Here is a 13,369-nt window from a genome sequence, read left to right as displayed (position 1 = left end):
TTTCCCTCTACACCAAATCTTTTCAGCGAAAATAGTTGATCTACAAGCTCACGACAGATCACGTTGCAAGCTTTTAGATCTTCCATTTTCAATGAATGTTGGCCTATATTGACATGCCCAGAATAGAGACGTTGACGTTGTTAACCCATTAAGACCTGAAGCTGATTCTACATGTCTCCTAAATCCCAACAGTTTTCTGAAAAACCTATGTTTCTATGTCAGTGGTGCTCAATATTTTTCATGTCAACAACCCCCAAAATTATATGTATTTGGCCACGGACCCCCATCAAAATATTTTGTTCCAGGGACCCCTAGAAGCAAAGAATAGAGTTAAAAATGTTCGCTTAAAAAATATTTATATTCAAATATTTTCACACATTTTCACGATTTTTCAAAAATAGCAGATCTACAAGTTCATAGCGCGGCACTCGGTGCCGCGCTATGAGCTTGTATATCTGCTATTTTTGAATAGCCAAAGTGTACAATTATGCTTTTTAGTTCAAATCTAAAAATGACACAGTTCCAGGTCTTAAAGGGTTAAATAACATGTGAAAGATCATAAACATGGCCACTTGTAGTCTCTCTCTCACTTGTCTTTCTCTCTCTCCCTCTCTTCATTATGTCTGTTGTTCTCAGGCCTACAAAGGTCCCGCCACATCGCACCATGTCCACAGCCTGCAGCCCAACAGTGACTACCGCTTCCGGGTGTGCGCCATCAGGCAGTGCCAGGACGCCCCGGAGCTGAGCGGGCCCTACAGCCCCACGGTGACTCTCTTCCCCCAGCGCAGCGACCCGGCGGCGGGCAGTGGCGCCGCGGGCCCCGCCGGCGGCGCCCGAGGCACGTCGGAGGCCGGCCGGCCCCGGCGGAGCCTCAGTGACGAGCAGTGCGCGTTCCTCCTCCTCATGGTGTTCGCCGTCATCGCCATCCTCATCGCGTTCGTCATCCAGTACTTTGTCATCAAATGAGGCGACGTCCCCCGAGCAGCGCGGGTTATTAGCTTTATTTTCCCCTTCATTTCTGTTTTGATTTATTTGTTTTCTACGTACTTTGTCTTTTTTTTTTATTATTATAATTTTTTTCGACTTCAACAGATTTGATCGCGTTAGCCGTGCGCGCGTGGGAGCCTAGGGGTATAGAGGCAGAAGCAGAAAGGGGCAGCCTGAATAGCGGTAAGGGAAAATAGCAAGGAATCGTACGAACACTCATCCCGAAGCCTGATTCTACTAAAGTTGCGCATCGTGTGTCTCACACCGAATATAGCAGATCTACAAAGCTCACAACTTGTCGCAGCGCGATGCTTTGTGAGCTTGTAGATCGGCTACTTCTGGCGCGAGAAAAAGCAACGCCCACTAAGTATAAATGAGCCGTGACTCTTGTACTTTGATTCACCCCCACTGGGCACACACCAGTTTTCAACGAAGCTCTCTTATTCCATTCTGATTGGCTTCCCCCGCACATGGACCCTCGGAAACAGGAGGGTCGGGATTAAAAACCTTATGCAACATAAACCATATGATGTGTGCATAGAAAATAATCATTATTTATAGTTATTATCGTACTAGACGGGTTGTCTAGTATGAAACAAATGTTTTTGATAGATGTTCCAAAAATGTATGTAGGTATGACCGCGGGGGGCGCCAATGTTTGCACAGTGGGGGAGGGTGTCCAGATGCGGTATTTGTAGTTTGTGCCACAAAGGGTACATTACACGGCCAGCAGGGGAAGTCAGAGGCTCCAGGATCAGGTGAAGGGAACCCCCCTCCCCCCCCCCCCCCCCGTACTGGAGGCTTAACCACTTAAACCCCATATGGTTGACCGGAGTCCCTCAGGGCTTTATACTAGTGTCTTTTCTGTTTTCTTGTTATTGCGGGGAAAGCCTTCGCTGAAAATAGCCGATCGACAAGCTCACAACGCGTCGCGCTTGACGATCTGCTTATTTTCTGCGTTAGCCTTCCCCGCCCGCATAAGGATGCTGGGGTTTAAGTGGTTTCGAGGCACAGCGAGATGAGAAATCTATAATTGTTGTTCGCATTATAGAGCATTCATTTAGCACTTTCCAAAACCTTTTTGATGTTAAGAATGTTTAAGGATGCAAAAATGACTGGAGAAATGTTAGTATATTTTTGTACAGTAAGACACGAGGACCTGTAAGTTTGAGGAGAAAAACTAAACAAACAAAAAATCGCTCGGTAGAGAGAGTTGGAAAACGAAACAAAAAAACGAAACAAAACAACAACCAAACTAACACAATAAATTCTAATACTTTTTACTATCATATAGTTATACTGTAGCTTCTTTTTACAATCATGCAGCTGCTTTACTCCAAAATTACATTGTTCAGCACAAAACAATTTATGCTTACCTGTATGTTCTGTTGTTTTTCTTTTTGTTGATTTTTTCTTTCTTGTTTTTTTTCGTTCCCAGTAATTGATTTTGCACCTTAGTGAAAGAAAAGAAGAGCCTTGACTGGTTGTGTCTTGGTCTTGTGATGCATTTTATATAGAACACATTTTGAGATTGCGTGAGCCCTCATGTTTTTTTGTTTGTTTTTTTTATTTTGGGGGGGGGGGGTGTTTTTAAATGTTGTAGTATCCCATCACGTGTCGCTGAAACAGCCGATCTGTCTCAAGAAAAGAGAAGGGTATGAGGAACAGGTGTTTCAGAGGCCTTAATTGATTAAAGAGGGGGGGGGCATCTTGGGAGCATTTTCTTGATTTATCTTAAGTTTTCCTAATTATTACTTTTATTTTATGTTCTTTTTTTTTCTTTTAGTAAACACTAGCGTTTTATTTTTACTCTTAAGCAAAACATTTATTTCGTGTTAGTGAAGGTGCATACCATGAGAATATAAATTTGAAAAGTTAGGTTCTAGGCATTAATTTTGTTTCTTTTTTTCCGTCAGGTCATACATGTGTGAAGTCTATTTTTTATAATATTGAAGTTAATATAAGTCAGTAACTCTCCAGAGAAAAATAATCCTTGAGTACTCATGCACCATGGAAAGCGAACGGCAGATACAAAAATTGTGTTCTCTCATGTGCTTCATGTGAATCTAAATTTTTGCCTTTTTCTCTCTGTGTGTTTAAGTATTTGTAACAGATTGCTAACGCTGAGTTTTCAGTAGTAATCTGGCAGTAGGGTCTAGTGTTGTGTTTGGTTAATGGGCAGGAAAAAAAAGCTATTTAAAAAGAAATAACTGCTGTTGCAACCGTCAATGAAATGCAGGTACCTTGCAAAACGTGTTGGAGAATTACATGATTTGGTCTTTTCAAGACATTCTGCAAAAAATGTCTTCTCTTTGTCATTTAAAGAATTAAAAAACAAAATCCTATTTTTGATAGTGATTGCAACGTGTGCCATTTTAATATCTCCTCGCCCCGGAGGTGAAACTACCTTTTGGCTGTGGAGACGTACAAAAACAAAACGCTACAAAAAAATATATAAGAATAAAATAAAATATGCACAAAAAGAGACCATTTTTATGTAATTTTAATGTTTGCAGTTACCTCATACACCGTACATTCCAAAATGAAAATTTGTTATACTCTACATAATACCAGACATATCACTTTAAAATGTTCGTTATGGGAAAAAAAATGTATAATCATAGGTATGTATCTAAAGTGTATCTGTATAGCCATGATATCGACAAAGGATCCATGCACAATAAAAGATTTATAATTCTTAATCACCTTTTGAAGTTCTGGCTTTTTCTTATGTTTTAAGTATTGATACTTTTACTTAACCCTTTGAGACCTGAAGCCGATTCTACATGTCTCCTAAATCCCAACAATTTTCTGAAAAACGTATGTTTCTATATCAGTGGTGCTCAATCTTTTTCATGTCAAGGACCCCCAAAATGATATGTATTTGGCCGCGGACCCCCATCAAAATATTTTGTTCCAGGGACCCCTAGAAGCAAAGAATAGAGTTAAAAATTTTCGCTTTAAAAATATTTATATTCAAATATTTTCACACATTTTCACGATTTTTCAAAAATAGCAGATCTACAAGTTCATAGCGCGGCACTCGGTGCCGCGCTATGAGCTTGTATATCTGCTATTTTTGAATAGCCAAAGTGTACAATTATGCTTTTTAGCTCAAATCAAAAAATGACACAGTTCCAGGTCTTAAAGGGTTAAGTAAAAAATGTGAGTACTTTTTCCACCACGGCTTAGGTCTTGTTGAGGGACAGATTGGGGGGGAAAGCATGATTCAAGAAACGGTCCTACAGGCTCTGCCTGTCGTGTCACTCAGACCTGAGTAAACACTTACTCTGTCTAGCAAACAGAGCTGGGAGCTTTCTGCTGCCTCCTGCTTCTGAGGTCAGGCTCATGCCATGGGACGTGGCTCTGGTAAGACTCAACCCTCAAACTGTGCATGTTGCTGTGAGTGGTGGCGTGAGACCGCAGTAAACCACACTAGCGGTCACCCGTGGTCGTACACGGACTTTGACTTGTAAAAAGAACAGAGCCCACTCTAGCCCTTCCTTCTCCTTTTTTCCTTCATTTTCATCAAACAAATATCCAACATATCAGACAGTCTACATTTTCCCAATAGTAAATGCATGTATTTAATTCAGTCTGACCAGAAGCAGATATAAAACATATCCTCACCAGTGATAAAAAAATGAATGACCAGAAGCGGATATCAAACGCAGAACAGCCCCCCCCCCCCCCCCCCCCCCCCCCCCCCACAATTTGAGCGCCGGTCATAGGTTGCTTTTTCATCCTTGAGTGATTCAGTCAACTTCCTGAACTTTACCAGAGGTTTGAATTACAGTGGGCCCAGTGCACATCCACGATGACAGGTAGCTCAGAGTTGGACAACGGAGAGTGACCTCTCTGTTGTAGGGATCTGTGGGGTCAATGGGCCTGTTTGCTGTTGTATGTATCAACTTAGTGGAATGGCTCAGTAACTGGGTGGGACGGTGTCGTTTCACAGTAGCGCAAACAGTGGTTTCAGTTTCAGCGGCTACTTCCTGACAGCATGGCAGACAGGACTGCACTGGTTGATGCGTTCACTGCATCATCCTCATACTGTATACCAGTGATATTCAACTGGTGGCCCGTGGGCCAAATTTGGCCCGTGGGGAGTTTTCTTGTGGCCCTGGAACACATTCCATATTCCAATTTTTTCATAACCGTTAACCAAAACCCGTTAATGGTTAATAATTAAGGGGTCATTGTGTGCTATAGTACGGCATGATGGCCATTGTTACAGTATGTGCTACAGGTCCTATAGGACGATAATGGACATATGTCTATTTTGGTGACATACTGCTTCATACTGCATTTACACATTTTGATGTTTGAGAGGATAATATCTGTGCCAGACCTTTTATACTGCACAGGCTTTGATTTTGGATTTGAGAAAATAGGAGGTATGCATTTCAATGTGTCCTGTGCACCTGACCCTGGCATGGACCCTTTGTGAGAAGAGCAGTGGAGCCAAGCTGGCATGGTGAAAGTGTTTCCGTGTTTGCATGGAAAAGTTTTTGCTTTTTGTTTATATTTGAGTACCATGGCTGATAAGGCCACTGCTCTTATGATGCGTTTCATCAGCAATCTGTTGAGAGTCACAGCATCATGACATTCAGCTCGGGATGCTCTTGAGTGATTGAATGAAACATACTACTGTGTAAAAGCTATTGGATGTACATGGAGAATTATTTATTTGATGTGATGTCAAAATCCAACCAACTCAGAAATAGCTACAAATAGATGGAGATGGCGTGTTAAGGGACCACTTCATCAATTTTCAGCCTATCTTCATATAATAATAATAATAATGGATTTTATTTATAACGCACTTTACATTTACAAGAAATCTCAAAGTGCTTACAGAAGGCAATGCATAAAAACAAACATCACACCAATCAATAAAAGAAAACGGCAACTAAGAAACTGAAACAAAACAATTAAAACTGGGGGCATAAAGCCTAGAGGTAAAACCAGCTAAAAAAAATGCTTTGCTAAAAAGGTAGGTCTTTAATCCTCTCTTAAAGCAGTCTTAAAGCACTCACTATGCTCATTATAAGATTGGACCATTTGTCTACTTTCGTCTTAGAAGGAGGGCTGTGGACAGTTCAGAGAGAGAGAGAGAGAGAGCACAAGCTCTCATGATGCGTTTCATGAACCATTAGTTGAGAGTTAGAGTGTCATGACATTCAGACCGGGACGCTAATTGAGTGATTGGAGTCCACTCGAAACTCAAAAATAGGTAGCTACAAATTGAGGGAGATGACATGTAATGGACGAACTGCACTCAAAACTCATGTTGTGCTCTTCCCCTGTTGATGTGCCACTGAAAATGTAGGGATGTAGCTTTTGTCAAGCTACCCAGATGGTGAAAAAAGTAGCTGAACTACTTAAAAGCTCTACATAATTCTGAAAGTAGTGAATCTAGCCACAAGCTACTTGGAAATGTAATGTACATGACAAATGTAATATGTCAGATCATTCACCTGAAAGAATGGTACTGGGACAAATCATCCAGTCTCTTTATTGTTTTAACATTTTTTTAAAAGTTAAAATCAGGCGAGGAGAGGAACAAAAAACACATTCTGGCTGTTTTGTTCCTTTGTACTATGAAAAACCTGATATTTGTACTTTTATTTTAGATTATTGTAATTTTACAATTGTGGCCCCCTACCTAATCTAGTTGAATACCCCTGCTGTGCCTTCTTGCACTAACTGTATGAACATATTCTGTATTTATTACTGTACCTCATTTTACACATATAACCTCTATGTATCCTTGCTGCAAGGAATGCTCGCACATTGCACTAATTTCACATTTTTCTGTTTTATAGTTTGTAGTTTAATGTTTAGCCTAAAAGAACTTCACTCCATATGCAAGAGACATTGTACATGTGTTATGCTTACATCGATACCAACCCAACTGTGTGTAATGAGTGCAAGTCATGGGTGTCCATTTTGCATTCAACATTTATATTCTTCTGGTTCCGTAGAAATCCATGAACTGGACAGTGAGGGGTCTGATTGGTGTGGTGTATAGCATCTCCTATCCCCTGCTATAGTCCGTTGCAAACCATATTTTAACCTGTCACTGTTGGAAGAAGAACAGTGGATTAAGAACAGTGGCAGTTTAAATCATTGGGGGTCTAAAGTGCTGTTCAGAAACAACTAATCTACAAGCTCACAAAGCTTCGCAATGCATTGAGAGCTTGTAGATTAGCTGCTTTTAACAAAATGTGACAAATCTTGACAAATCTCTTATGGGGGAGTCCCTGGCACAAAATCGTTTCACATTTGGGCCCGTGGCCAAATACGGTGTACATATCAATGTTGTGTTCCTTGGCATGAACATGTTTGAGAACGACTGATAAAATGAATCTTTGTATAATTTTCCCAATCTCTTAATCCTTGTGAGACTATTTACTCCTCACAAAGACACACACACACACACACACACACACACACACACACACACACACACACACACGGGGGGGGGGGAGGGGGGAGGCTGCTCTTTAACTGTTTAGGGTGCATTGGAGGAGGTGCTCTATCATTTAGCCTCTAGTCTCGCCAGAGCTCGGCTGTCTTCTCAACACAACGGATCGGCTGTGCCAGCCTCTCCATTTATCTCTCTTACTCCCACTCTGTTCATCCACACACCGAAAGGGAAGACCACCAGAGACTGGGGGGAGAAAAAAACCAAGAGCCTTGTTCTTTCTCAAAGGTAAAGACACCGATCACTATTTACATCTTTTCAGTCTCTCTTCTTTTTTTGGGTGTGTTTTTAAGGGCATCACGGTTCAAGAGTTCTTTATTTTTACTCAAAGGTCAATTTGTTTTGCAGCAAGGGAAATACAGCAGTCCAATTACAAACAAGATATCACCATAATATAAACCTCAGACATTAAAAACAAGACAAATACAAAATATGTCCTAAAAAGCAGGTGCTTTTAATGAGTAACAGTATTTTCGCACACATCGCTCACCTACTCAGAGCTTAAGTGCCATGCCTAGCAATATCATTTTTATTTTATTTTATTGATGGTTTTCCTGTTTGATCTCTCCTTTCTTTCATTGACGTGGAGCCCTTTGTACGCTGTAATTGTAATATTAATAATAATTAAGTTTTTTGAAAAATCGTGAAAAAATATTTTCCAGATTTTTTTTTTTTTTTCCCCAATCAGCCCTACTCCTTCTCAAAACTTTGCCATCACGGCATCTTGCCATCCAAGCGGCATGCCCTGGACCGGAGCCCAGGTGGAGGTTCACTCCGGCGGACCGGAGACCAGCGACCCCTACGCCTACGCCATCGACGCCCACCACTACGAGGGCTCGCTGTTCCCCACCTCCACCCTCGTGCCGGTCACCGTCATCTGCATCCTCATCTTCGTCGTCGGCGTGGCGGGCAACACCATGACCATCCTCATCATCCAGCACTTCAAGGACATGAAGACCACCACCAACCTCTACCTGTCCAGCATGGCCGTCTCCGACCTGGCCATCTTCCTCTGCCTGCCGTTCGACCTCTACCGCCTGTGGCGGTACGTGCCGTGGCTGTTCGGCGAGGCCGTGTGCCGCCTCTACCACTACGTCAACGAGGGCTGCACGTACGCCACCATCCTGCACATCACGGCGCTCAGCGTCGAGCGCTACCTGGCCATCTGCTTCCCGCTGCGGGCCAAGGTGGTGGTGACCAAGCGGCGGGTGCAGTACGTCATCCTGGCGCTGTGGGCGTTCGCCCTGGTGTCGGCCGCCCCCACGCTCTTCCTGGTGGGGGTGGAGTACGACAACGCGACGCGCCCGGACCACGACACGGGCCAGTGCAAGCACACGGCGGACGCCATCAGCTCGGGACAGCTGCACATCATGCTGTGGGTGTCCACCACCTACTTCTTCTGCCCCATGTTCTGCCTGATCTTCCTGTACGGCTCCATAGGCTACAGGCTGTGGAACAGCCGGAAGGACCTCCAGGGCGGGCCGTGCGCCCTGGCCCGAGAGCGCTCCCACCGGCAGACTGTCAAGATCCTGGGTGAGTGGTTATGAGAAGGGAGTAGGGCTACCACTATCCATTCTTTTCTTAGCGATTCATCGATGAATATTTGAGAAGCGAGCGTGTTTTTTTTTTTAACCCATCGAGACCTGAAGCCGATTCTACATGTCTCCTAAATCTCAACATTTTTCTGAAAAACGTATGTTTCTATATCAGTGGTGCTCAATCTTTTTCATGTCAAGGACCCCCAAAATGATATGTATTTGGCCGCGGACCCCCATCAAAATATTTTGTTCCAGGGACCCCCAGAAGCAAAGATTTGAGTTAAAAATGTTCGCTTTAAAATATATATATATTCAAAGATTTGCACACATTTTCACGATTTTTCAAAGATAGCAGATCTACAAGCTCGTAGCGCGGCACTCGGTGCCGCGCTATGAGCTTGTATATCTGCTATTTTTGAATAGCCTAAAGTGTAAAATGCTTTTTAGCTCAAATCTAAAAATGACACAGTTCCAGGTCTTTATGGGTTAATACATTTTAAATGTTTTACATATTAACAAATTGATTAACCTAATGATTAACGCTGTCGTGAATAAAAGTGGAAATAGTAGATCTACAAGCTCTACAATGCTATTTCCACTATTGCTATTTTCTGTTTAGTGTTTTTAAGTTTTTTCTATTTTGTTCACTTACAGTATAATGTTTCTTTTTGTTCTTCTTTATTTGTCTTGTTGAAAAGAAAAAGAGTATGGATGTACATTGTACTCTGTCAATACAAATTGTAATAAAATGCAAATTCTGCGAAAATATCAGATCTAAGAGCTTACAACAATTGTGACACGTGAGCTTGTAGAACAGCTATTTTGTTGAAGAGATTTGGTGTAGTCTGAGGAAGGGGACCAACAAGTATAGACCTTTGGGGACCCGGTCAGGGAAGTATAGGGTTTAAGTGGTTAATGCATTAGAGTAAAGTGGTGTAATTTTCTAAACTTACCTTTTGTAGCTGTGCTATTATTTGCCTTTACCCACTCAATTCTCTCTCTCTCTCTCTCTCTCTCTCTCTCTCTCTCTCTCTCTCTCTCTCTCTCTCTCTCTCTCTCTCTCTCTCTCTCTCTCTCTCTCTCTCTCTAGTGATTCAATACTAGGAGTCTGCGTTTATGTGAATTTGTTTTCAGTTTCCTCTGAAGCTAATGATTATGCCCTTGTCTTCATTTGCAGCTCTGGCATGTTGTGCAGGAAAATAATCTGTTTTTACAGTAAACAGGCTGTAACCAAGCTACCGTAATCCGTATTCCCCAACTATTTAATCAACTGTACCTGTTATGATATTAATGTGGCTCATTAGCTGGCTGCACAGAGCTCATGCCAACGGGTCTGCTTGCCTTTTATGTCCACATTTGTCGAATCCCTAATTGGATTGTCATCAGAGGCCTCCATGAATCAAGCCTAATGAAGAGTTCCTCGGCTGTTTTTTTTACTGATGTGTCGTCACACAGTCATCATCCCTCAATCCCAAAATAGGAGAAAAAAAATAGGATTCTGGTATCAAGAATTTGCTTCTATATGTCAGATAGGCCTAAAGATCAACTTTTAGAAATTAAAACAAATTCACCTGGTTGGCTATCGTTTGTCAACTGTGTCATATTTTAAACCTTAATGTGTATACAATCTCCACTTGAAACATATTTATCCATACTTTATGTTTCTATAAGACATCGGTTCTCTAACCTCCAGTCCTGGGGACCAAGGCACCTGCTAGTTCTTTTTGTTTTGTTTTTTATTGTGCAAGGCAGGTTCTCTGGTCTGAATGAATCATCTTTATTTCCTGTCAGGTACTGATAGTCACAAACGCTGCAACAGGAAATTGACTTGGACCCATTTAGAATGCTGTTGTTGTCAAGTGTGAAAAGGTCTATAACAGCACTGCTGTTCTAAGACAAAATGTGTTAATTAAATAGCACTTCTTCAGTCAGAGAGGGAATTAAATTGTGAAAGCAGGTGGTGAAGATGGCTTCAGATGGAAGAAAAAGTGCATACTCTTCCTCATTTGAACTCTACACAGTAAATCTCTATCTCTTCTTCTCACAACAGCCATCTGTTTACTAGTTATTTTAGTTGTAGGGGCGGAAGTGAAAATTGTGAAAAGTGTCATGTCATTGTCTATTCAGACCTTTAGCACAGCTTCCATTACAGTGCCCAATGTTATTGATGTTTGGTATATTTCATTTGGACTTTTGTCCAATGATATAAAAACTTTACCAAACATACCTAAGTAATCGTGTCAGGAGCATATTCCCTCAGCCCTATGCTCCCTCGGCTTTATGTTCCCCCAACCCTATGTTCCCTCTGCCCTGTGTTCCCTCAGCCCTATATTCCCTCTACTTTATGTTTCCTAAACCCTATGTTCCCTCTCCCGGATGTTCCCTCAACGTCAGTACTATGACATCATATTGATGACATCAGGAATCTCCTTATATGGGGATTTGTGGATTTAAAAATATATATTTTTGGAGAACCACCGGGCACTATGCACAGTTGCACACTCCCTTGGGTCCTCTGCAATACAGTACATGCTCTGTTTGAGATATTGTGAAGGACAGATGTGCGCGCGGGCACACACACACACACACACACACACACACACACACACACACACACACACACTCACACGTATACCCTTCTCACCTTTCTGTCCGTCTGTCTCCTGTCCCCAGTGTTGGTGGTGCTGGGCTTTGCCATCTGCTGGCTGCCCTATCACATCGGCAGGAACCTCTTTGCTCAGGTGGACGACTACTACGAGGCCAAGCTCAGCCAGGACTTCAACGTGGCCTCCATGGTCCTCTGCTACCTCAGCGCCTCCATCAACCCTGTGCTCTACAACCTCATGTCCCGCAAGTACCGCGCCGCAGCCCGACGCCTGTTCCTGCTGCACCAGAGGCCCAGACAAGCCCGCCGCGGCCAGAGGCAGCTCTGCATCATAGACGACATTACGACCCTCAATGAGACCACCCTGACTGGGGTGTGAAAGACGTTTTTATCGCCCCGCTTGCCCGTGTTTGTAAATTTGTAAAACAGGCCTGCTCGGCCCGCCGCGGCAGAGGGTGTGACAGGTTTGTGGTCGGTGTTTTTTAAGGACACAATTTGCAGTTGTTAGGGGAAAATGTGGAGTGACGTTATTTAGTAGGCTATACTGCTGGCAGCAGACTGCACAAGAGGAATGTCTATTTGTGTTGTGTTTTAAGAGGCCAGGTCAGTGCGAGGCTAAAGACATGGAGCACAATCAAATATTTCAACCGAGGCAGTTTAACGACCCTTCTGCCCCTAGATGTCTTTATCAGAAAATAGTTTCCAAAAAATAGTTTCTGATAACATTTTAGGTGAAGGCCATGCAGTTTCTCGATACTGATTATTTTCACATGTAAAATGACTAGTTTAAAAGCAGAAACACGTTTCCTATCCACATTTCTAGATGCAAACGTTATCGACTCAACATTGTTTACTTTACTAAGTACTAAGTACTACTGTATGTGCCATTCTGAAATAGATTATATACTGATTCTCACACTGTCGGTGTGCAACTCGCCCCCGTCTGGGTGTCTGTTTGTTTGTCTGTCTAGGGGTAATCTCGCGAACCGTTTGACAGATTTCCTATGCATGCTGCCAGTAGGCCACGGAAGTGGCCACGGAAGCCACCATGCGTTTCTTATTGTGTATATTTGGGGAAATATCTAACTTTAATTTTATAATAATGGAAGTCAATGGTGTTTGGATTGGGTTGAAACCTTGCCCAAATATGGAGTCATACGTCGTAGATAAATAATATGGAGAAATATGGAGTTCAACCCAGCCTGGCGGAGATACGCGTTCCACTGAGTGCGCCTTTCTATCTAGTTGACATTGTCAACCAGTAGGTGTCCTCCTCATGAACACCAGGGTCTCTCAATGGAAGAGTATTGTAGAGTATAAACCTATAGGCTACCAGTGGTTGGTTAAAATGACGTTTTAATCATTAACTTAACCCATTCAATCCGGGAACGCATCTACATGTCTTCTAAATCCTAACAGTTTTGTGAAAACCGTCATGTTGCTATAATATCAGTGGTTCTCAAACTTTTTCATGTCAAGGACCCCCAAAATCATATGCATTTGGTTGCGGACCCCCATCTCAAATTATTGTTCCAGGGACCCCCAGAAGCAAAGATTTGAGTTACAAATGTTTGCTTTAAAAAAATATATATATTCAAAGATTTGAAAAAAAAAAAAAAAATAGCAGATCTACAAGCTCATAGCACTGCACTCAGTGCCGCGCTACGAGCTTGTATATCTGCTATTTTTGACACAGATGCGTTTCCGGTTTTAATTGGTTAATTGATCAGATTGTAGCTTTAATATGGT

The 13,369-nt window shown here is 42.4% G+C and overlaps 2 protein-coding genes across 3 annotated transcripts in view; both read left to right on the top strand.

The window, feature by feature from the left end:
- fndc3a (fibronectin type III domain containing 3A) overlaps positions 1-3,692 on the top strand; it is a 111,361-nt gene extending 107,669 nt beyond the window's left edge. For both annotated transcript variants that reach the window (XM_080428413.1, XM_080428414.1), the window contains one exon: positions 637-3,692. In XM_080428413.1, the coding sequence (XP_080284539.1) occupies positions 637-966 (330 nt within the window). In that variant the 3' untranslated portion in view covers positions 967-3,692. The remainder of the gene's footprint in view (positions 1-636) is intronic.
- Positions 3,693-8,217: 4,525 nt separating this feature from the next.
- Positions 8,218-12,242, top strand: mlnr (motilin receptor; the record flags this gene model as incomplete). Its single annotated transcript, XM_080428258.1, has 2 exons — positions 8,218-9,010; positions 11,689-12,242. The coding sequence occupies 2 exons, from the start codon at positions 8,218-8,220 to the stop codon at positions 11,997-11,999; spliced, it is 1,104 nt and encodes a 367-aa protein (XP_080284384.1). The 3' UTR covers positions 12,000-12,242.
- Positions 12,243-13,369: the final 1,127 nt, after the last annotated feature.

Source organism: Gymnoscopelus braueri, assembly GCF_963280865.1.
Source record: "Gymnoscopelus braueri genome assembly, chromosome: 5".
Classification (NCBI taxonomy): Eukaryota; Metazoa; Chordata; class Actinopteri; order Myctophiformes; family Myctophidae; genus Gymnoscopelus; species Gymnoscopelus braueri.
The sequence above is the reverse complement of the archived record's forward strand: the minus strand, read 5'-3'. Positions and strand labels throughout refer to the sequence as shown.